Here is a 26,498-nt window from a genome sequence, read left to right on the forward strand (position 1 = left end):
ACAGAAAACATTCTGAGTTATTTCTTTCATTTGGCTATAAATCCAGGGATTTTTTTGCCTTACATGTCCTACCTTCTTGAATGACTAAGGAAACCACCCCCAAAAAACAAACAAAAAAACTTGTTCTAGAACTGTCTTCAAAAAGTGAGGATGAGAATGTATGGGATTTTAAGGGATATATATATATCTGTATCTTAATGCTGCTGTAATAAACTGCCACATACTTAGTGGCTTAAAACAACAAAATGTATTTTTTTATGATTCTGGAGGTCAGAAGTCCAAAATGGGTTTTACTGGGCTGAAATCAAGGCTTCTGAAGGGCTATGATTTGGAGGCTCTAGGAGTGAATTCACCCCCTTGCCTTCTCTAACTTCTGGAGGCTGCCTACATTCTTTGTTTCATGGTCCCATTCCCTTATCTTAAACCAATCCATTCTCACACTAGATCACTCTGACACTGACTCTGCCACTTTTTCACTCCTGTGGATCCTTGTGATTACATTGAGCCCACCTTGGATAACTCACCTCTAGGTTCTTAGTCACATGTACAAAATCTCTTTTGCCAAATAAAGTTAACACCTTGATAGGTCCTGAGGATTGAAATTCAAATGTCTTTGGGCTACCACTCTACGTACAAAGTAATATAAGATGTGCATAGAAAGATGTTAATAATAACATGTTATAAGTCATAAAATATGTTGCATTAAATATATATAAAGGGCTTCTCTTGTGGCTCAACTGCTAAAGAATCTGCCTGCAATGAGGAAGACCTGGGTTCAATCCCTGAGTAGCAAATACCTTCCAACAACACAAGAGAAGACTCTACAGATGGAAATCACCAGATGGTCAATACTGAAATCAGATTGATTATATTCTTTGCAGTCAAAGAAGGTGAAGCTCTATACAATCAGCAAAAACAAGACTGGTAGGTAACTGTGGCTCAGATCATGAACTCTTCATTGCAAAATTCAGACTTAAAGAAAGTAAGGAAAACCACTAGACCATTCAGGTATTCAGTCAGTTCAGTTCAGTCGCTCAGTTGTGTCCGACTCTTTGTAACCCTTTGTAACTCCATGAACCACAGCACGCCAGGCCTCCCTGTCCATCACCAACTCCTGGAGTCCACCCAAACCCATGTCCATCAAGTCGGTGATGCCATCCAACCATCTCATCCTCTGTCATCCACTTTTTGTCCTGCCCTCAATCTTTCCCAGCATCAGGGTCTTTTCAAATGAGCCCGTTCTTCGCATCAGGTGGCCAAAGTTTGGAGTTTCAGATTCAGCATCAGTCCTTCCAATGAATATTCAGGACTGATTTCCTTTAGGATAGACTGCTTGGAGTCCAAGGGACTTTCAAGAGTCTTCTCCAACACCACAGTTCAAAAGCATCAATTCTTTGGCACTCAGCATTCTTTATAGTCCAACTCTCACATCCATACATGTTTACTGGAAAAACCATAGCCTTGACTAGATGGACCTTTGTTGGCAAAGTAATGTCTCTGCTTTTTAATATGCCGTCTAGGTTGGTCATAACTTTCCTTCCAAGGAGTAAGTGTTCATGGCTGCAATCACCATCTGCAGTGATTTTGGAGCCCAGAAAAATAAAGTCAACCACTGTTTCCACTGTTTCCCATCTATTTCCCATGAAGTGATGGGACCGGATGCCATGATCTTAGTTTTCTGAATATTGAGCTTTAAGCCAACTTTTTCACTCTCCTCTTTCACTTTCACCAAGAGGCTCTTTAGTTCTTCTTCACTTTCTGCCATAAGTGTGGTGTCATCTGCATATCTGAGGTTATTGATATTTCTCCAGGGAATCTTGATTCCAGCTTGTGCTTCCTCCGGCCCAGCGTTTCTCATGATGTACTCTGCATATAAGCAGGGTGACAATTCAGGTATGACCTAAGTCAAACCACTTACGATGATAGTGGAAGTGACAAATAGTTTCAAGGGATTTGATCTGATAGAGTGCCTGAAGAATTATGGATGGAGGTTTGTGACATATTACAGGAGGCAGTGATCAAGACCATTCCAAAGAAAAAAGAAATGCAAAAGGGCAAAATGGTTGTCTAAGGGTGTCTTACAAATAGTTGAGAAAAGAGAAGCTAAAGGCAAAGGAGAGAAGGAAAGCTATACCATCTGAATACAGAGTTCTAAAGAGTAGCAAGGAGAGATAAGAAAGCCTTCCTCAGCGATCAACACAAAGAAATAGAGGAAAACAATAGAATGGGAAAGACTAGAGATCTTTTCAAGAAAATTAGAGATACCAAGGGAACATTTCATGCAAAGATGGGCACAATAAAGGACAGAAATGGTATGGACCTAACAGAAGCAGAAGATATTAAGAAGAGGTGGCAAGAATACACAGAAGAACTATACAAAAAAGATCTTCATGACCCAGATATTCACGATGGTGTGATCACTCATCTAGAGCCAGACATCCTGGAATGTGAAGTCAAGTGGGCCTTAGAAAGCATCACTATGAACAAAGCTAGTGGAGGTGATGGCATTCCAGTTGAGCTATTTCAAATCCTGAAAGATGATGCTGTGAAAGTGTTGCACTCAATATACCAGCAAATTTGGAAAACTCAGCAGTGGCCACAGGACTGAAAAAACTCAGTTTTCATTCCAATCCCCAAAAAAGGCAATGCCAAAGCATGTTCAAACTACTACACAGTTGCACACACCTCTCACACTAGCAAAGTAATGCTCAAAATTCTCCAAGCCAGGCTTCAACAGTATGTGAACTGAGAACTTACAGATGTTCAAGCTGAGTTTAGAAAAGGTAGAAGAACCAGAGCTCAAATGACTAACATCCACTGGACCATAGAAAAAGCAAGAGAATTCTAGAAAACCATCTACTTCTGCTTTATTGACTATGGCAAAGCCTTTGATTGTGTGCATCACAACAAACTGTCGAAAAAGAGATGGGACTACCAGACTACCTTACCTGCCTCATGAGAAATCTGTATGTAAGTCAAGAAGCAGCAGTTAGAACTGGACATGGAACAACAGATTGGTTCCAAACTGGGAAAGAATTATGTCAAGGCTGAATATTGTCACCCTGCTTATTTAACTTATATGCAGAGTACATCATGTGAAATGCTGAGCTGGATGAAGCACAAGCTGGAATCAAGATTGCTGGGAGAAATATCAATAACCTCAGATGCACAGATGACACCACCCTTCTGGCAGAAAGCGAAGAAGAAACAAAGAGCCTCTTGATGAATGTGAAAGGGGAGAGTGAAAATGTTGGCTTAAAACTCAAGATTCAGAAAATGAAAATACGGCATCCAGTCCCATCACTTCATGGCAAATAGGTGGGGAAACAATGAAAGAGTGTCAGACTTTATTTTCTTGGGCTCCAGAATCACTTCAGATGGTAACTGCAGCCATGAAATTAAAAATGCTTGCTCCTTGGAAGAAAAGCTATGGATGAACCTAGACAACGTATTAAAAGCAGAGACATTACTTAGCTGACAGAAGTCCATTTAGTCAAAGCTATGGTTTTCCAGTAGTCATGTGTGGATGTGAGAGTTGAAGTATAAAGAATGCTGAGTGCCAAAGAATTGATGCTTTTGAATTGTGGTGTTGGAGAGCACTCTTTAAAATCCCTTGGACTGCAAGGAGATCAAGCCAGTCAATCCTAAAAGATATCAGTCCTGAATATTTATTGGAGGGACTGATGCTGAAGGTTAAAGTCTCATACTTTGGCCACCTCATGTGATCTGACTCATTAGAAAAGACCCTAATGCTGGGAAATTTGAAGGCAGGAGGAGAAGTGGATGACAGAGGATGAGATGGTTGGATGGCATCACCGACTTGATGGACATGAGTTTGAGCAAGCTCCAGAAGTTGTTGATGGAAAGGCAAACCTGGCATGCTACAGTCCATGGGGTAGCAAAGATTCGGACATGACTGAGCAATTGAACTGAACTGAAAGTATATAAATGGAAACACACTACAATGTGTAGGGTATTTACCCTGAATTAACATGAGCATTTCCAGTGATTAATTTCATATTCATATATTAATATTTTGGTAAGTAGTTACATAAATCATATATGTGTCAGTGTATAATTTAATAACACACTGTTCTACCACCACCAAATTTCAAAACTGAAACATTACCAATACTAAGCATACCTATATAACCCTTCCCAAATCCTGTTCTCCTAAGGTCTCCCTAGGATACCACTGTCAACCATTTTGTGTTTATAATTCTTTTGTCCTCAAAATTTTATTAGAGAGATGGAAAGTGACACAGGTAGATAGATTGGTAGGTAGGTAGGCTGGTAGATGAGAGAGAGAGACATTGCTTGGTTTTTAATTTTACAAAAGTGGTGCTATAACATATCTTTTATTTTATTTTATTTTTTACTAAATTTAACATTTCTAAGATTTATCCTCATTGCCAATAGTAGCATTAATTCATATTCACTGTTATATTGTACTTGATTTTTTGGACACATTATAAGATACATTCTTCTGCCAATGACTATTTGAATTGGTTTCAGTTTTTGTTTTTTCGCTATCACTAACAGTGCTGCTATAAATATTTTGTTAATATCACCTGGTGCACAAGTGGAAGGATTTCTTTAAGATTTATACTTAGAACTAAAATTTTGGTATCTTGAGTATTCACATATCAAATTTACAATACAGTTTTGCAATTAAAAAATTACAGTGTCAATTTTTCCCACTTTTTCTTCTTTCAGCTGCAGTATATAAGCTATCATTTGGCTCTATGTTTTTGCCAAAATCTGTGTCATCAAACCTCTTATTTTTAATAACCCAGCAGGTTAAAATGGTATCTCAATATCTTAATTAGTACATCTTTATTTACAAATTAGTCTAAACATTTTTCACATATTTATTGGACATTTGTGATCTCTGTCCAGTGAAGCATTTCTTCTTCTGTCTGTATTCTGCTCAGTTGTTTGTCTTTTTCTCGTACATCGGTGTGAGACTTTTTATATTCTGGCAATGGCCAATCATAAGTTCTACCAGTGTGGCAATTATCTTTTTCCATTGTGATCTGTTTTTCATTATCCTTAAATAGCCTGTTGATGAATAGAATTTCTTAATTTTGACATCATAGAATTTATTAATGAATCTACCTCACGTCAAGGCCATAGAATATTCTGCTAGATTTTCTTCTATTTTTTCAGTTTTACTATTCTGCTTGAACTTTTAACCTACCCAAACTTGCTTTCTTGGGTGGTATCATGTAGACATAGAATGTGACCTTTTTGCCCTAGGCAGAATCAATTATTAAGCACCCAGCTCTCACCTGAAAATTTCTTTTCTTTTTTTTGTCAAATAAGGACTGTTTTCAGGCTCTTCCTTTAGTCCTATTAATCAGTTTATCTTTGCACCAATATCATAATCTCTTACAGTATTTTAGTCATTTTAAGCATCTATTACATGAAATCTCTCCATGTTTGTTCTTTATTTATAAGCATGTTTTGGCTATTCCTGGATCTTATAATCTATAATCATACAAATTATAAGATTTGCTTGTCAATTTCCTCAAAAAACTTGATGGACTTTGATAAAAGTTGCACTGGATCTAACAACTAATTTAGAAAGAATTGCTCACTTCATAATATTTAATCTTTTTTTTATAATCATGGCATCTCTCTCCATTTAAATATTTACATTGTCAAGAAATTATGAAATGTTCTGCATGAAAGAGTTTAACATATTTTAGAGGTATCTCTACATATGATTTTAGTCTTAGTATATGATAATATCTTTTCAATTTTTCAGTTCATTTGAACCCCATAAATTCAAAGACTAGTGTCAAATTTATATCCACTTGGACCAGTTCTCATTCATAATTTCTTTTTGCATTTCAGAACAGAATTCTGTGGATTTTGTACTGTCTTTTTAAAGTAAATTAATTAGAAGTCCATTTTGTAAATGTTCAAGATTAAACTGTATATTTTTCTTTACTGACTCACCTTCAATTTTGAGATTATATTACTGAGTACACTATTCAAAGTTAACTATTATTTCCTCTTAGTATTTTGAGTAAATTGACCCATTGTATTGTGAATTTCATTATTAATGTTGAGAAGTCTGCTGCCAGTCTAAGTATTTTCCAGTATAGGTGATAAGTGCTTACTGTACACATGCCAGACAGTTAATCTAGCTAAAATTGTATAGACTTAAATGATTTTTAGTATTCAAACAGTTGTGCAACCATCATCACAAAGATTTTTGGATATTTATTTTTCCCTGAAATTCATGTCACTTTCTACTTCCCCTCAACTAAGAAATTATTTTCTGTCTGTTTTAATGTGGGATATTTCTTTAGCTGTAGATTCAATTCAACTTCTATTTTCAACTGATTCTTACATGCGTTTACATATTCACTATATCTTTAATATCAACAATTGTATATTTTCATTCGTTTATTATTCTACTTGATTATTTTTAAAAATATATCTGGTATTATAGCTTCCTATTATCAACTTTTTCTTTTGTTTCTTAGAATGCATTTTACATGTTTATTTTCTATTGTTGATATGGTATTCCAACTGAAGTCCATGCATACCCATGTGTTTTCATCTTTAGTAAAATAATGTCATAATAAAATAGCTATCTCTTCCCTATGTTTCCATAGCTTGCTGTGCACTTCAACATAGAACTTTTAATGGAAAAAAATTATGTTTACACTTTGTCTTTTATAATAGAGGGAACAAATTGAGAGCAGACATTATCTTTCAATATTGTATCATCAGCCCTTAATTAAATTCCAGGTTAGCAATACATGATAAATAAATATTTATTGGACAACTCTAAATAACTGATCTTTTCATATTTTTAACTAGAATAAATTCTGTTGAGTTTTTGGCTGAAATAAATATATTCTACCTCAGTTTTTCAACATCAGTTCAGTTCAGTCACTCCATTGTGTCCGACTCTTTATGACCTCATGGACTGCAATATGCCAGGCTTCCCTGTCCATCACCAACTCCTGGAGTTTGCTCAAACTCATGTCCACTGAGTCAGTGATGCCATCCAACCATCTCATCCTCTGTCATGCCCTTCTCCTCCTGCCCTCAATCTTTCCTAGCATCAGGGTCTTTTCCAATGAGTCATCTCTTCCCAACAGGTGGCGAAAGTATTGGAGCTTCAGCTTCACCCTCAGTCCTTCCAATGAATACTCAGCACTGATTTCCTTTAGGATGGACTGGTTTGATCTCCTTGAAGTCCAAGGGACTCTCAAGAGTATTCTCCAACACCACAGTTCAAAAGCATCAATTCTTTGTTGCTCAGCTTTCTTTATGGTCTAACTCTCACATCCATACACAAATACTGGAAAAACCATAGCATTGACTAAATGGAACTTTGTCAGCAAAGTAATGTCTCTGCTTTTAATATGCTGTCTAGGTTCATCATAGCTTTTCTTCTAAGGAACAAGTGTCTTTTAATTTCATGGGTGTATCACCATCTGCAGTGATTTTGGAGCCCAAGAAAATAGTCTGTCACTGTTTCCATTGTTTCCCCATCTATTTGCCATAAAATGATGGGACTAGATGCCATGATCTTAGTTTTTTGAATGTTGAGTTTTAAGCCAGCTTTATCACTCTTCTCTTTCATTTCAAGAGGCTCTTTAGTTCCTCTTCACTTTCTGACTTAAGGGTGGTGTTATCTGCATATTTAAGGTTGTTTATATTTCTCCCGGCAATCTTGATTCCAGCTGGTGCTTCATCCAGCCCGCTATTTCTCATGATGTACTCTGCATATAAGTTAAATAATCAGGGTGACAATATTCAGCCTTGACATACTTCTTTCCCAATTTGGAACCAGTTCGTTGTTCCATGTCCAGTTCTGACTGCTGCTTCTTGACCTGAATACATGTTGTGGTCCTTTAATGGACCGGAACCTGGTGGTCAGGAGTTGACGATAAGAAAGTAAAGGAGAGAAAGAGGCTGATATTCCTTGGTTTATGCAGAAAGCCAATAAAGCCCCTGACATGGGGGTTGCTCTGTTCACAGAGGCCTCAGGCGCCCTCTCAATGGGGTGAAGGTGCAGAGTGCCTTCTCAAGAGGGTCTTAGAAGCCTAGGCAGGAAAGTGAACTCAGAAGGCCTCTGCGCTCCAAAGAAATAGCCTGAGAGAGAGAGAGAGAAAGAAAGAGAAAGAAAGACACGGAGACCAGAGCTCTGATGGAGCAAAGATGTTTTAATCAACATGGTGTGGGCATATATACTGTAGTTATTTTCAGCAAAGATAAAGATTAAAATTCCACACTTACAAAACATAAGCAATCCATATTAAAGAGAGAGAGAGTTGTAAATAATCACTTTTACCATATGGTTCACAAGAAGGAAGAGGGTACATATCACCGTACAGAAAAACTAAGGAAGGAAATGCCTGGATCTCTCAGCCCAGGGAGAGGCTTGCCTCTCCTCTTAATTCTTGAATATTCAGGAATTTATAAGGAACAGAGGATTCCTGACAGATCCAAAACAGCACAGAGGAAGCTTCCTGTTAAATGCTTCCTGACACATACAGATTTCTCATGAGGCAGGTAAGGTGGTCTGGTATTCCCATCTCTTTAAGAATTTTCCAGTTTGTTGTGATGCACACAATCAAAAGCTTTGCTGTAGTCAATAAAGCAGAAATAGATGTTTTTCTAGAACTGTCTTGCTTTTTCTGTGCTGCAGCAGATGTTGGCCATTTGAGCTCTGGTTCCTCTGCCTTTTCTAAGTTCAGCTTGAACATCTGGAAGTTCTCAGTTCACATATTGTTGAAGCCTGGCTTGGAGAATTTTGAGCATTACTTTGCTAGTGTGTGAGATGCGTGCAATTGTGCAGTAGTTTGAGCATTCTTTGGCATTGCTTTTCTTTGGGATTGGGGTGAAAACTGAGCTTTTCCAGTCCTGTGACCACTGCTGAGTTTTCCAAATTTGCTGGCATATTGAGTGCAGCATCATCTTTCAGGATTTGAAATAGCTCAACTGGAATTCCATCACCTCCACTAGCTTTGTTTGTAGTGATGCTTCCTAAGGCCCACTTGACTTCAGTCTTTGATGTCTGGCTGAGGGTGAGTGATCACACCATTATCATTATCTGGGTCATTAAGATCTTTTTATATTCTATCTCAACTTTTCAACATACAGAAAATAAATATATACCATCTCAACTTTTCAACATACACATGCTCAAATACATGTATGTACCGTTAAGTATTCACATCTTACTTTTTGCAGAATGTAACTGAATAATGATATGTTGGGGCAAAATTTTTATCAAGTTAAAAATTACATGAATGTAAAATAAATTTCCAATAATTTAATCAAGCTAAGTACCACTTCCTAACAACATTTTTGATAACATCATCAATAACTTTAAAAATAGGGATAGCAAAGCAACTGAGCTCTTTTACCTGGGAAAGAACATCCTTTTCAAAATTTAGTATGTGAATGTATAATTTGTCAAGCCAATCTCATTAAATCAAATTATAAATAAGAAAGGCAGTGATAATTGCCACTATAAACCCAACTTTAGATGATAAGTTTTACAGTCAATTGGGAAATATTCAAGTGATCCAGAAAAACATACCATTTGGTGTTTCTTGTTCTATTTTGTGTTAATTATTTTTACAATACCATTTTCAAAGTCTTGTTTTAGAAATATCTTTTTTTCAACATGTATAAGATTTATACAGTTTTCACACAACAGCAGAATACAAATTCTATTCAAGTTCCCATTGATTATATACCAGGAGACACTGGAACATATCCAGGGACAGAAAACAAGGTGCAAAAATTTCATGGTCTAAGGGTATTGAAATCATACAGAGTCTGTTCTCCTATCTCTGTGGAATTATGTTAAAAATCAATATCAAAAGATATTTGAGAATAACCCACATATTTTTAAGTGCAAAATGGCATTTATCAAGAGAGATCTTTGACTTAGCCATTGAAAGCTTCAATAAAGTTAGACTAAGTATGAACACTGGAGAAGGAAATGGCAACCCACTCCAGTATTCTTGCTGGAGAATCCCATGGACAGAGGAGCCTGGTGGGCTACAGTCTGTGGAGCTGCAAGAGTCAGATACAACTTAGCAACTAAACCACAACTACAACCACAAGTTTGGACAGAATGCTAGATTTCCAATTTATATTCACTGAAAATTTGATATAGTTCCATTTACTCTGGCATTTAATATTACTGCTAAAAGTGTAGAAAGCTTATTATTTTAGCTTTTTAAAAACTTTTTGTTTCCCAAAAGTAATTTTTTATTTAAAAAATTTTGAATAAGACTTGAAGCTTATAATCCAATTCTGAGAATATAAATACTATGTTGTTAAAAAAAATCCCAGGAAATTAATATGTGATACAGTATTATTAACTAAAGTACAGATTTTATTCAAATTTCACAAAATTTTATGCTTGTGTCCATTATTTGTTTTGATACCTTATTCAAGATTCCACACTGTGTTTAGTGGCATTGGGCAGCTTCAGCTGCATGCAATAAATTTTGATAAATTCTTTTTTCATTTTTATTCTGTTACAAATATTTTCTAATTTTCATTGTAATGGCTTCTTAGATAAACCCATCATTTAAAAGTGAACATTTAATTTCCAAATACATGGAGTTTTTAAGTGTCTTTGATATTAATTTCTCATTTAAATGCTTTCTTCTCAGAAATATTATCTTCAGATAATATGCTCCACAGATTCTTTATAAGTATTTTATACTACTAATTCTTGCTCAGATTTATTGAGACATAAAGCAAAAATTTATTTGGCTATTGAAAATAAATGAGCACTTAAGTTTTTTTCACAACTTTCATAATTCCATATGCACTAGATCCTATTCAATCATATGAAAAAGTATTTGTGTAAAAAAAGGGCATCATATAGTCACTGGAATGATGAATAAGAATACCAAGAAATGCTATAATACATTAAATGACACGAAAGATGCAAAAGTGCAGGTAGGAGAGAATTTCAACTATGTGACAGTGTGTAGGAAACAGAGAAAAAAAAGCAAAGATATCAAGTCATCAACAGTGCTAGCATTGTTTACATCTTTTTTTTTAAATCTATAACAATACAATGTAAAAACACCTGCACACAACAACAAAACAGAAACCTGGCAGCAGGTCCGAAAGAGGTAGTAAGATTGGGTGGTGCCCTGTGCGTGTGTGTGGGTGAGGGGCAGGCGGAGAAAGATGAAGGAGGAGACAGACACACAGAAACAGGAGTAGAGAAGGAAGGCAGGGAAGGGTTGGGGGCAGGCTTAGTTGCTGGTTAGAAATTTCCTGAAGCACCAGGGAATTTAAAAATGAACTGAATTATGGATCAAAGGAAAGACAAGCACTTAACTTGCTTTGTTAACATTAAGCTATTATTTCTCTCTACTATTTTTTTTTTCTAATTGGTCAATTCAGTTAGTTGCTAGCAATCATATACATCCCTATAAGGCAAAAGATGCTTACTCCTTGGAAGGAAAGTTATGAGCAACCTAGATAGCATATTAAAAAACAGAGATATTACTTTGCCAACAAAGGTCCATGTAGTCAAGGCTATGGTTTTCCGGTGGTCATGTATGGATGTGAGAGTTGGGCTGTGAAGAAAGCTGTTCAGTTGAGTTCAGTTCAGTCGCTCAGTTGTGTCCAACTCTTTGCGACCCCATGAATCACACACAGCACGCCAGAGAAGAAGAAAGCTGAGAGCCTAAGAATTGATGCTTTTGAATTGTGGACTTGGAGAAGACTCTTGCGAGTCCCTTGGACTGCAAGGAGATCCAACCAGTCCATCCTAAAGGAGACCAGTCCTGGGTGTTCATTGGAAGGACTGATGCTGAGGCTGAAACTCCAATACTTCGGCCACCTCATGCGAAGAATTGACTCATTGGAAAAGACTTTGATGCTGGGAGGGATTAGGGGCAGGAGGAGAAGGGGACAACAGAGGATGAAATGGCTGGATGGCATCACTGACTTGATGCACATGAGTTTGGGTGAACTCCGGGAGTTGGTGATGGACAGGGAGGCCTGGCGTGCTGTGATTCATAGGGTCGCAAAGAGTTGGACATGACTGAGGTACTGAACTGAACTGAACTGAAGGCAAAAGATGAAAATAGTATTCTATATGTCATTTTAGCTGATCTAATACATAGGGATATGTTTTCTACTAAATTTGTTCTCCCATCAGGGTACCTCTTATGGAGAAATGACAACGTGGCAACTATTATTTATTTCTGGGCACACTTAGATTTAGTGCTTGTAATTTCCCATCAGAGAGCATGTCAATCAGTAAACCCCCAAATTCCTTACCAAAAATCCCCATCATTAACCACATAGAGCAGAATCTGTATTTGTTTATAAAATGTTTGGTTTGCATGCAGGGGAATCATGAATGGCTGTGGATCACACAGTCAGTAAGTACATCATTAAAACTGGAAACACAACTTCTAGGCCTGAATTACAGCTCTGCCCTTGATAGGTCTGTAATCCTGCTGAAGTTCCTTAATGTGTCTTTGCTCTGTTCTCCATACCTGTGCAGTTAAGTACGCCTGATAACACTTACTTTATAGATTTTCTCTGAGGATGGTAGAAGTAATCCACAGAGCACCTAGTGTAACATTGGCACAACGTGAAATGTAAACTGTGCTTACTGTGATGGAAAAGGGCCTTATATACTCAAAACAGATTTAATATGTGTATATGTATGTATGTTTATATATAAAGGGAGAGGAGGGGCAATGGAATAAACACAGAAAACATAAAAATACAGAGATGTTGAAATACAAAAGTTAATGATGTTTATCATAATAGTCTTGCAAATTTTCAAAGGTATTATTCACCAGATTTCAGCATTACAGTTATCCATCCCGTATTCTTCCATGGCAAATTCAGTTATTCCAAATTCAAATAAAAATGCCGCTAGTACTTCAAAACTAATTTAGACAGAAAATATAAGCAAATTTCTATTTACTATGGCTGTTAATTTTGAGAGTCTAACATTTAGTGAGTGTGGTTCCAAGTACTTCACATAGATCAATCCAGTGCTCACAAGAGCGCTATCAGAGGAAGTGGTGTTATAATCATCCCCATCTCACATTGATCAAACAAGGGACAGGGGGAGTAGAAAGCCACTCACTAGATTTCATTCCTTTGTACGGCTGAGTAATATTCCATTGTGTATATGTACTGCATTATCATTTGTAGAGACACGGCTGGACCTCGAGACTGTCATAGAGAGTGAAGTAAGTCAGAAAGTAAAAACCAATACTGTATATGAAACAAATATTGCATATATGTGGAATATAGAAAAATGGTATAGATGATCTTATTTGCAAAACAGAAATAGAGAGAGAGATGTAGAGAATAAACGTATGGACACCAAGGGGGGAAGAGGTGGGTGGCATGAATTGGGAGAGTGGGGTCGACATAAACTAGGTAACTAATGAGAACCTACTGTATAGCTCAGGGAACTCTACTCAGCACTTTGTTGTGACTGAAATGGGAAGGAAATACAAAAAAGAAGAGATATATGTATATGTATGGCTGATTCACTCTGCTGTACAGCAGAGACTAACACAATGTAAAGCAATCATACTCCAGTAAAAACTAATTTAGAAAAAGAAAGCTATTCTCTGGGAGAGCTGACATTTGATAGCAAGAAGATTTACTTCTGAGCCTAGTGTATTAATCATTATAATATTTACCTAATAGAATTACTGTTTGCTTATATCTCATAATGTAAGATTTCAAATACTAGGAGAGAAAGTGTAGTGTGGTTCTATAATTATTTACTATGTGACATACATATGGACTTTAAACCACATTTTAATGGATGCTTCTTTTCAAATCCAAACGTGGTATATAATTTTACTTGGTCAACAGAATATTTTCCTGCACAATTAATTTAAAGTAGTTAGAATAACATGATGTACTCTATTCTAATAATAATAACTTTGAACTCCAAAATGTCAAAATTAGTTTTTATATATTTATGAAATAATGATAATGTTTCTATCACTTGTGTAAGATTAATACACTGGTATAACATTTAGAAATAACTCATTAATTATATAGCATGCAAAATGATGAAAAAATAAAATTAACTTCTGAAGAGATTGCAAGCATATATATATATTACTACACAAGACATTTCTAGGGAAAAAGAATCATTAATGTCTCTGTCCTAAAATATGATTCCAGGCATGTAAATGTCAATTCAGCTGCCTTATAAGACTTAGGAATGAATTTATTAAATGGGTAGATTTTAGAAATGTGAGATAAAAATATTGATTTTAGTCTCATGATGTATTACCTCATTTTTTTTTTTTAAACTCACATATGACCTTTCTACATTTTCTCCCTTAAAGAAGCAGAGCCAGGAGAACAGGGAAAATCCCATTAACAAAACACACCTGAAACTAACACAAAATTGTTAATAAAAATAAATAAATAAAACAGAAAAGCACCCAAAACACCAAAGATACTTAGTCTTTAAGTATATCCAAGGAACGACTGAATTTCTAAACTGACTTTAGTAAATCCATGTAACTTTTTTTTTCTCCGTAGGCTGCATACGCATTTATTTGTCTCTGTTTTGCGAAGATGTTTCCTTCTTTGATCTATGATCTTTTGTTATAAGCAATTTATTTCAAGTTGAGTTGCCTGTATAACAAGTTGAGTTACTCTTCTTTTAGAGTGGTGTTTTTTGAATATGTTGTTTTATACCCTTGTCTTTGCACATTTTCACATATGACCAGGATTCATAAGGGATTCTCTGGTGGCTCAGACAATAAAGAATCTGCCTGCAATGTGGAAGACCTGAGTTCGATCCCTGGGTTGGGAATATCCTCTGGAGAAGGGAATCTCAATCCACTCCAGTATTCCTGCCTGGAGAATTCCATGGACAAGAGGAGCTGGAGGGCTCCAACAGTTCATGGGGTTGCAAAGAGTTGGACATGACTGAGAGACTACACTTTAACTTCTTTTCGGAATTCAAAAATAATTAATATAATAGGTTGATGAGCATAGATGGGATACATTGGCTTGAAGATTTGGGCTTAAAAGTTTATTTTCAAGAAGCTGAAGTTGATTGTTTGATAGGGAAGCTTCCCATCACAACGGTCATTTGCAGGCAGGTCAAAACCTGAACTGTGTGGACTGTTAAAACCTAAGTTTCTGGGTTATAAAGAAATGGTCATTTTTCAGTTACGCTTTGGACTCTGGCTCTAAACCATAGACCTAGACATGTTAGTAAACAAAGATAGTTCTGGTTATTCACAGAAGGAGCACACTGGATGCCGGAAAATATTTGGCTGTGGTGACAGATGACAGTTGATGTTTTCCTTGTGTGATTTACAAACAAACTGAACGGTACTTGATGTCTTTTTTTTTCAGCTCATTCTTGGAGTAAAAATTGTTTCTGGAAGAAGCTGCAATTGTGTGTATCAAATTGATCACTAAAGCAATCACATAAAGATGAGGAGAGGCAATCAAATTGTATCACATATGGGCAGGCTAAGTCACTTCAGTCATGTCTGACTCTTTGCAACCCCATGGACCTTCCTCTTGTGACCCTCTTCTGTCCATGGGATTCTCCAGGCGAGAATACTAGAGTGGATTGCCATGCCCTTCTCCAGGGGAATGGGAATCTTCTCAACCCAGGGATTAAACCTGTGTCTCTTAAGTCTCCTGCATTGGCAGGTGGATTCCTTACCACTAGCACCACCTTATCACATAAACTGCAGCTTGAAAGTACTCTGAGCATTGCAGAGTACTCCATCAATAAATTAGTTACAATATAAAAATACATCAGCTTTTTAAAAAAATGTCTTAAGAATCTGTCTTAAGGGAATAATCAGTTATTTTTCCTGACAGATATCATCATAACTTGCCTTGTTTTAGTCTTTCCTTATAGATCAGGCAGAGGCAAACTGACTCTAGACCCATCACTGATGCGTTTGGTGGTAGTTAGGGTGGAGGCATGGATTACAGGACAGTGAGGGATATGGGAACTGACCACCAGCCATGAAACTGTACTTCTTGGGCTCTGAGCCCTATGCTAGGGGAGGATGACCCATCCTTGTGGCTTGTGAGATTTCCACATCAATGTGAGTTTTGTGGTAGAAAGTTGAAGTGATCTCTGCTCCATTGTCACTTTGGAAGATACATGGGGCAACTAGAAAGCAGAAAAGTACTATCTGGTGTGTAACCTCGGCTCCAGTTAGAATATAAGAGTCCCAGTGCAAAAATAATGATCAAGGGAACATATATATTTGTAACATGCACTTCAAACTCTGAATTTGACCTCATTTGCAAGATAAGCAATCTTTGGGACTAATATTATGGAAGCATTTTTTTCTGCTTGTTTGGTTATTCAATTCTGGTGACGTAATTTGGTATGTAAAGAATGATAAAATAGATGAAAACAGATATTCAGTTTCTCTTAATATCTCCAGCCTTAGCTATCTTCCATGGAAATGACGCTTTCTTAAAAATGTTCATTTTACTTATGCTCGTACTAACTCTGCATGTTTATTTGCTCATTTCAAAATTTTATAGTCATAGGTATTGCTTATGTATTATGTACAAATACAACACAAATACATGGTTGTCAATCTTTGTCAATTTATACCTTAGTCAAGGCTATGGTTTTTCCAGTAGTCTTATCTGGATGTGAGAGTTGGACTATAAAGAAAGCTAAGCACCGAAAAATTGATGCTTTTGAACTGTGGTGTTGGAGAAGACTCTTGAGAGTCCCTTGGACTGCAAGGAGATCCAACCAGTCAGTCCTATAGGAAATCAGTCCTGAATATTCACTGGAAGGACTGATGTTGAAGCTGAAACTCCAATACTTTGGCCACCTGATGCGAAGAACTGGCTCATTTGAAAAGACCCTGATGCTGGGAAAGATTGAGGGCAGGAGGAGAAGGGGATGACAGAGGATAAGATGGTTGGATGGTATCACCAACTCGATGGACATGACTTTGGGTAAACTCCAGGAGTTGGTGATGGACAGGGAGGCCTGGCGTGTTGTGGTTCATGGGGTCACAAAGAGTCAGACACAACTGAGGACTGAATTGAACTGAACCTTAGTCTGGAAACTATAAGCAAGAATTTGATTGGAATCTTTGACTTTTCTTTCATTAATAACTATGAAAGATCTAATTGGGAAATCTCATAAGTCAAATCTTAAAGGATTACTGGCAATAACGTTCCTTTATTATTCCAAAACCACCTTTTATTTTTACCACTCACCAGTTTCATAGAACCTTTGTGATATGTTAAATATGAGAAAATGGGGCATACATATGTTTATTTTTACAAAATTGGCAGCTTTCAAGAAAATTTTTCTAAATGCATTCTGAACAGATACATACTAAAAGAAGTGATTCTAAAATATTTTATTCTGAGTGTCCAATAGCAATTCAGTATTTTATTCGAGAGAGTAAAATTAGAATGGAACAGCAAAATATAAGCATGATAAAAGTATACTCTTCTGTGGCCTTTTCTTTGGAGGTATGTAGAAACATGGGCAAAGCCTCAGAACTAGAGACTCTTGGTGGTAATGACTGAGGATTGAGGGGTATGGAAATCTCACAAGGATGTCAGCAGTTTTTGCTATAATTCAGAGAAGCTGAAAGACTAACACATACAATTCAAAGCTTTTAAAAACAGGCCTTTTCCCCTCTTTCTTTGTTTTGTCACAGGATTACAGAGTGAATATTTTTCTTCGTCAGAAATGGAACGACCCACGTCTTGCATATAGTGAATACCCTGATGACTCCTTAGACCTAGACCCTTCCATGTTGGATTCCATTTGGAAACCTGATTTGTTCTTTGCCAATGAAAAGGGAGCCAACTTTCATGAAGTGACTACAGACAACAAATTGTTACGGATTTTCAAGAATGGGAATGTTCTTTATTCAATAAGGTGAGCATTTCAGTGAAACAGAGTAGTGGTTTGTTTGTTTTTTAGCTTTTAGTGAGTGTTTTGAAATGTTTGAGTAAGTGCTTTCATTGTTCCACTCAAGTTCCTATGATATACCATTTCCCAAATATATTTAATCAATATTAAGACACCAAGTTCCAGATCCAGGAACTATATGAGTAATTCTTGGAAATCCACTTTTTAAAATAAATGACCCAGGTTCTTACATCAGCCAGACTGGTGGGTGGTTTAAAGGTAAATTGAATGTAGTTTGAATCATATGTTGTGATTATATTTTAATGTATGCATACTTCCTTTAAATATTTATACATGAGGTAATATTTAGGTTTGCTTCTCTGGGATCCATTTCCCATAAATTATTTATCAGGTGTATGTATTTTTTAAAGATGTCCTTGAACTTCTGTGGTCAGTCTTTAGAAAAAGATCTAATTTACATTTTAGTTATTTACTATACATTTCTCAGAAGACCATGTAGCCTTTCAAAGCTAATACCAAAGCATAGCAATAATATCAAAATATAAACATTAATAGTAACATTTCTTGACAGTTGAACTTTAGAATTCATTCAAATTCAGTTTTGCTATTTATACCTAATATCAAATAAGTATAAATTCAGTAAATAGGTACTTACACTAAACTACTTGAAGAACTGTGCTCCATTTGAAAAAATTCTAAAATAAAATGAATCTTACTTATTTTAATTTTATCTTAATTTATCTCAAATTTCTTAAATTAATTTATCTTAATTTTCTCTTAATTTATCTTTATTTTCCATAATTATTTTTTGTCAGTTAATATTTTTAAAAAGAACAGAAGGTTAGGATCAGAATTCATATCACATTTCTTAGAAGAGATAATATGCTCTATTTATAGCAATAGGCAATTGCTTCAAAAATATATGTATCACCAGTAACATACTTTCAAAGTGTCAAGGTAAACTAGGCATTGGATCTATAGCCTGAAAGTTATTTCCTTAGATTTTTACCTGTCTATTTTCTATTTTTTAACATTTCTTCTCATCAGGAATGGATATACTTGATTTTAAGTTCATCTGCCCAATATCCGGGATCAGTTCAGTTCAGTTCAGTTGCTCAGTCATGTCTGACTCTTTGAAACCCCATGAATCACAGCACGCCAGGCCTCCCTGTCCATCAACAATTCCTGGAGTTCACCCAAACTCATGTCTGTTGACAGTGATGCCATCCAGCCATCTCATCTTCTGTCGTCCCCTTATCCTCCTGACCCCAGTTCCTCTCAGCATCAGTCTTTTCCAAAGAGTCAACTCTTCGCATGAAGCGGCCAAGGTATTGGAGTTTCAGCTTTATCATCAGTCCTTCCAAAGAACATGCAGGACTGATCTCCTTTAGAATGGACTGGTTGGATCTCCTTGCAGTCCAAGGAATTCTCAAGAGTCTTTTCCAACACCACAGTTCAAAAGCATCAATTCTTCTGTGCTCAGCCCTCTTCACAGACCAACTCTCACATCCATACATGACTACTGGAAAACCATAGCCTTGACTAGATGGACCTTTGTTGGCAAAGTAATGTCTCTGCTTTTGAATATGCTATCTAGGTTGGTCATAACTTTTATTCCAAGGAGTAAGCGTCTTTTAATTTCATGGCTGCAGTCACCATCTGAAGTGATTTTGGAGCCCCCCAAAATAAAGTCTGATACTGTTTCCACTGTTTCCCCATCTATTTCCCATGAAGTGATGGGACCAGATGCCATGATCTTCATTTTCTGAATGTTGAGCTTTAAGCCAACTTTTTCACTCTCCTCTTTCACTTTCATCAAGAGGCTTTTTAGTTCCTCTTCACTTTCTGCCATAAGGGTGGTGTCATCTGCATATCTGAGGTTATTGATATTTCTCCTGGCAATCTTGATTCCAGCTTGTGTTTCTTCCAGCGCAGCATTTCTCATGATGTACTCTGCATATAAGTTAAAGAAGCAGGGTGACAATATACAGCCTTGACGTACTCCTTTTCCTATTTGGAACCAGTCTGTTCCGTGTCCAGTTCTAACTGTTGCTTCCTGACCTGCATATAGGTTTCTCAAGAGGCAGGTCAGATGGTCTGGTATTCCCATCTCTTTAAGAATTTTCCACAGTTTCTTGTGATCCACACAGTCAAAGGCTTTGGCATAGTCAATAAAGCAGAAATAGATGTTTTTCTGGAACTCTCTTGCTTTTTTGATGATCCAGCGGTTGTTGGCAATTTGATCTCTTGTTCCTCTGACTTTTCTAATACCAGCTTGAACATCTGGAAGTTCATGATTCATGTATTGCTGAAGCCTGGCTTGGAGAATTTTGAGCATTACTTTACTAGCATGTGAGATGAGTGCAATTGTGCAGTAGTTTGAGCATTCTTTGGCATTGCCTTTTTTTGGGATTGGAATGAAAACTGACCTTTTCCAGTCCTGTGGCCACTGCTGAGTTTTCCAAATTTGCTGGCATATTGAGTGCAGCACTTTCACAGCATCATCTTTCAGGATTTGAAATAGCTCAACTGGAATTCTATCACCTCTACTAGCTTTGTTCATAATGATGCTTTCTAAGGCCTACTTGACTTCACATTCCAGGATGTCTGGCTCTAGATGAGTGATCACACCATCGTGATTATCTGGGTCGTGAAATTCTTTTTTGTATAGTTCTTCTGTGTATTCTTGCCACCTCTTCTTAATATCTTCTGCTTCTGTTAGGTCCATACCGTTTCTGTCCTTTATCGAGCCCATCTCTGCATGAAATGTTCCGTTGGTATCTCTAATTTTCTTGAAGAGATCTCTAGTCTTTCCCATTCTGTTGTTTTCCTCTATTTCTTTGCATTGATCGCTGAGGAAGACTTTATTATCTCTCCTTGCTATTCTTTGGAACTCTGCATTCAGATGCTTATATTTTTCCTTTTCTCCTTTGCTTTTCATTTCTCTTCTTTTCACAGCTATTTGTAAGGCATCCTCAGACAGCCATTTTGCTTTTTTGCATTTCTTTTCCATGGGGATGGTCTTTATCTCTGTCTCCTGTACAGTGTCACGAACCTCCATCCATAGTTCATCAGGCACTCAATCTATCAGATCTAGTCCCTTAAATCTATTTCTCACTTCCACTGTATAATCATAAGGAATTTGATATAGGTCATACCTGAATGGTCTAGTGGTTTTCCCTACTTTCTTCAATTTAAGTCTGAATTTGACAATAAGGAGTTCATGATCTGAGCCACAGTCAGCTTCCAGTCTTGTTTTTGCTGAGTGTATATAGCTTCTCCATCTTTGGCTGCAAAGAATATAATCAATCTGATTTCGGTGTTGACCATCTGGTGATGTCCATGTATAATGTCTTCTCTTGTGTTGTTGGAAGAGGGTGTTTGCTATGACCAGTGTGTTCTCTTGGCAAACTCTATTAGCCTTTGCCCTGCTTCATTCCATATCCCAAGGCCAAATTTTCCTGTTACCCTAGGTGTTTCTTGACTTCCTACTTTTGCATTCCAGTCCCCTGTAATGAAAAGGACATCTTTTTTGGGTGTTGGTTCTAAAAGGTCTTGATAGTTGTTATTTTTTCCATGAAATAATATAAAATAGAAACAACAGGAACGAAAATTTAATCTTAGTACCTTAGTGATTTTGAAAACATTTTTATACAAAGCTGTTTTGTAAATCATGCTAATTCCTTATCCCAATATGTATGATTTTGACATGTTTTTATTCTATGTGAAAGGAGGAAAGAACTAGTGAACTCTAAGAATAATGAAATTACACATTCTAAACAACAGAGAAATGATAGATTTTGGGCCAGTGGAGGACAGTGCCTCAGGGACCTGTGGCAGTATAACAAATGATCTAACATTCGTGTCATTGGAGTCTCAGATGGAGACAGAGAATAAGATATAGAGCTACAAAAAATATTAAAAGAATTGATGGGTGAAATGTATATATTTTGCAAAAGGCATAGATCTATGAATTCAAGATACTGCCTAAATCCCCAAAATATTAATACCAAATCACATCACACGCAAACTTCTGAAACTAAATAAAAAGACAGATAATATTGAGGACAACATAACCTTACCTGTAGGGGAAAAACAATTGAAATGCTAGCTAATTTCTGGTCAGAAATCATAGAAACCAAAAAGAAGACATGCATTTTTCAAGTGCTGAAGGAAAGGAACTGGTACCCCTGGCATCTCGTTGTTCAGTTGCTCAGCTGTGTCTGACTCTTGACGACTCCATGGACTGCAGCACACTAGGCTTTGTTTTCTCCTGGAGTTTGCTCAAACTCCTGTCCATTGAGTTGATGATGCCATCCAACCATCTCATCCTCTGCCACCCTCTTCTCCTGCCCTCACCCTTTACTTTCATCAGGGTCTTTTCCAGTAAGTCAGCTCCTCGCATCAGGTAGTTAAAGTATTGGAACTTCAGCTTCACCATCGGTCCTTCCAATGAACATTCAGGGTTGATTTTCTTTAGGATTAACTAGTTTGATCTCCTTGCAGTCCAAGGGACTCTCAAGAGTCTTCTTCAGCACCACAATTCAAAAGCATGAATTTTTCATGCTCCAACTCTCACACCCATACATAACTACTGGAAACTTCATAAGTTTGACTATACGGACCTTTGTACTTGGTGAAAGGCTTTCCTGGCAACTCAGTTGGTAAAAAGCCTGCCTGCAATGTGGGAGAGCTGGGTTCCATTCTGGGGTCGGGAAGATCCCCTGGAGAAGGAAATGGCAGCCCACTCCAGTATTCTTGTCTGGAGAATTCCATGGATAGGGGAGCCTGGTGTCACAAAGAGTCAGACACGACTGAGTAACCAACACTTTCACTTTCACCTGGTGAAAATGAAGGGGAAATTGAGACATTTTTGGATAAAGGAAAATTAAGAGAATTTGTCACAAATAGACCTCATGGCACTGCTGCTGCTAAGTCACATCAGTCGTGTCTGACTCTGTGCGACCCCATAGACCTCAGCCCATCAGGCTCTTCTGTCCCTGGGATTCTCCAGGCAAGAATACTGGACTGGGTAGCCATTTCCTTCTCCAATGCATGAGAGTGAAAAGTGAAAGTGAAATCGCTTAGTTGTGTCTGACTCTTCGTGACCCCATGGACTGTAGCCTACCAGGCTCCTCCATGGGATTTTCCAGGCAAGAGTACTGGAGTGGGTTGCCACTGCCTTCTCCCCCTCATGGCACTAGTGGTAAAGAACCCACCTGCCATCCTGGAGATGTAAGAGAGGCGAGTTGGAGGAAGGCACTTCAACCCACTCCAGAATTCCTGCCTGGAAAATTCCAGGGACAGAGCAGCCTAATGTGTCACAGTCCACGGCGTTGCAAAGAATGTGGGACATGACATGACTGAAGTGACTTAGCAGGCAGGTAGGTGGGCAGATCTCACCTGAAAGTACAGCTAAAGGAAGTTTTCTAAACAGAAAGGAACCAATAAGAGAAGAAGCACTGAAGCATCAAGAAAGAAGAAAGGAGACTGTCATCAGAAATATGAGCAAATATGATAGACTTTTCTTCTCCTCTTGAATTTTCTAAATTACGCTTGACAGTTAAAGCAGGAATTATAACACTGCTGTAAGGGAAAATGCCAAATAAGAAATAAGAGAACTTTTTATAATTACATTGGCAGAAATTAATGAGATGTAATATTTAGTGCTGTCGAATACCTGGTCAGGAAGCAACAGTTAGAGCTGGACGTGGAACAACAGACTGGCTCCAAATAGGAAAAGGAGTACATCAAGTTTGTATATTGTCACCCTGCTTATTTAACTTATATGCAGAGTACATCGTGAGAAATGCTGGGCTGGAAGCAGCACAAGCTGGAATCAAGATTGCTGGGAGAAATATCAATAACCTCAGATATGCAGATGACACCACCCTTAAGGCAGAAAGTGAAGAGGAACTGAAGAGCCTCTTGATGAAAGTGAAAGAGGAGAGTGAAACCAGAATTGAAAGAGATACATGTACCCCAGTGTTCATCGCAGCACTGTTTATAATAGCCAGGACATGGAAACAACCTAGATGTCCATCAGCAGATGAATGGATAAGAAAGCTGTGGTACATATACACAATGGAGTATTACTCAGCCATTAAAAAGAATTCATTTGAATCAGTTCTGATGAGATGGATGAAACTGGAGCCGATTATACAGAGTGAAGTAAGCCAGAAAGAAAAACACCAATACAGTATACTAACACATATATATGGAATTTAGGATGATGGCAATGACGACCCTGTATGCAAGACAGGAAAAAAGACACAAATGTGTATAACGGACTTTTGGACTCAGAGGGAGAGGGAGAGGGTGGGATGATTTGGGAGAATGGGAATTCTAACATGTATACTATCATGTAAGAATTGAATCGCCAGTCTATGTCTGACGCAGGGTGCAGCATGCTTGGGGCTGGTGCATGGGGATGACCCAGAGAGATGTTGTGGGGAGGGAGGTGGGAGGGGGGTTCATGTTTGGGAACGCATGTAAGAATTAAAGATTTTAAAATTTAAAAAATAAAAAAATTAAAAAAAAAGAAAAGAAAAAAGAAAAAAAAAAGAGGAGAGTGAAAAAGTTGGCTAAAAGCTCAACATTCAGAAAGTGAAGATCATGGTATCTGGTCCAATCACTTCATGGGAAATAGCTGGGGAAACAGTGGAAACAGTGTCAGACTTTATTTTTTGGGGCTCCAAAATCACTGCAGATGGTGACTGCAGCCATGAAATTAAAAGACGCTTACTCCTTGGAATAAAAGTTATGACCAACCTAGATAGCATATTCAAAAGCAGAGACATTACTTTGCCAACAAAGGTCCCTCTAGTCAAGGCTATGGTTTTCCAGTAGTCATGTATGGATGTGAGAGTTGGTCTGTGAAGAAAGCAGAGTGCTGAAGAATTGATGCTTTTGAACTGTGGTGTTGGAGAAGACTCTTGAGAGGCCCTTGGACTGCAAGGAGATCCAACCAGTCCATTCTGAAGAAGATCAGCCCTGGGATTTCTTTGGAGGGAATGATGCTGAAGCTGAAACTCCAGTATTTTGGCCACCTCATGTGAAGTGTTGACTCATTGGAAAAGACTCTGATGCTGGGAGGGATTAGGGGCAGGAGGAGAAGGGGATGACAGAGGATGAGATGGCTGGATGGCATCACTGACTCGATGGACTTGAGTCTGAGTGAGCTCCAGGAGTTGGTGATGGACAGGGAGGCCTGGCGTGCTGCGATTCATGGGGTCGCAAATAGTTGGACACGACCGAGCGACTGAACTGAACTGAATACCCTTTTGTAGGCAGAGGACTGCAAAATGATTTGTTGGGTTATAGAAAAATGTAAAATACATTTATCCTTCAACCCAACAATTCTGCTTCTAGGAATTTATGTTATTTATGTGTTCATGTGTACAACAAGACACATTTACAAAGATACACACTGCACCACTGAAACAGCAACAAAAGACCCTGTATGTTCAGTAATGAGAACAAAGCAGAACAAAATGATAGCCCCGAATCATGAAATACTCTTCAGGATCTAGACCTAAATGAATTAATAAGAAAATGCCTTCAAAATATCCTTAAGGTTAGAAATGTTTCATGCTTATTTTTGTTTAAAACATTCTATATATTTAAGCATAACAGTGTATGTAAAAATACACATATATCTGGGGGGAGTTGGACAAACTGGGAGAGCAGTATTGACATATATACACTTACTATATACATGTATAAAGTAAGTAGTTAGTGGGAAGCTGCTGTATAGCACGGGGAGCTCAGCTCCATGCACTGTGATGACCTAGAGGAGTGGGGTGAGGGAATTGGGAGGAGGCTCCAGATGGAAGGGATACATGTATACATATGGCTGACTCCCTAACACAACACTGTAAAGCAATTATCCTCCAGTTACAAATAAAAAACTAAAATTGTGCTCTTAACTGAAAAAAGTAAAAAAATATAAAAAATACACATATATCTAATTCCATATGAGAAGTTCAGAAGGATACCCACAATTTGTTAAAAATAACCAATTATGGAAAAGAACCTTAGAATTTAGGTAGAAATAAAGATGAGTTATAAATTTCCCTGTATGTAAGTTAATATTATTTGATTTTTTTAGTAAGAGTTATATTTTACTTATGAATTAAATACATTTATTTTAAGTGACAGAGGCTTTTAACCTGAATTCATGATCCTTGACTCCTCTGTGATGTGGCTTTGTGATGGTTACCAGGGGATCCATAACAGGTATAAACAAATCAAAATTACTTCTTTTCCCATTAACTTGAAAATAAACTTTGTGGAAGACATAATTTGTTAAATTGCAAGAATATATCACCAAGTAGCTTGGAAAATCATTTTGCAAAATTATAATATCTAGATTTCTTGAAATAACAATGTGTTATTGTATCCTGTATGATTGTGCCTATTTAGTTGTTTATATCAAGTCTTAATGGACTTGGAAAATGGTGCCATCCATTATACATTGCCCACATTTCTTCTAATATTTTGAGAAAAGTTATAGAATAATTCAGAATTGCGTCTTTCTTCTTTCAGTATGAGTTCAGATGAAACAGACAATGTCTCTTGGCATCTA

The 26,498-nt window shown here is 37.3% G+C and overlaps 1 protein-coding gene across 2 annotated transcripts in view; it reads left to right on the forward strand.

Annotated features, from left to right (window-relative positions):
* The window catches only part of GLRA3 (glycine receptor alpha 3), a 189,228-nt gene that overhangs the window by 70,641 nt on the left and 92,089 nt on the right, over positions 1-26,498 (forward strand). For both annotated transcript variants that reach the window (XM_004004453.6, XM_012129216.5), the window contains exon 4: positions 17,694-17,917. In XM_004004453.6, coding sequence (XP_004004502.2) covers positions 17,694-17,917 — 224 coding nt within the window. The remainder of the gene's footprint in view (positions 1-17,693; positions 17,918-26,498) is intronic.

This window comes from Ovis aries, chromosome 2 (assembly GCF_016772045.2).
Source record: "Ovis aries strain OAR_USU_Benz2616 breed Rambouillet chromosome 2, ARS-UI_Ramb_v3.0, whole genome shotgun sequence".
In the NCBI taxonomy this organism is placed as follows: Eukaryota; Metazoa; Chordata; class Mammalia; order Artiodactyla; family Bovidae; genus Ovis; species Ovis aries.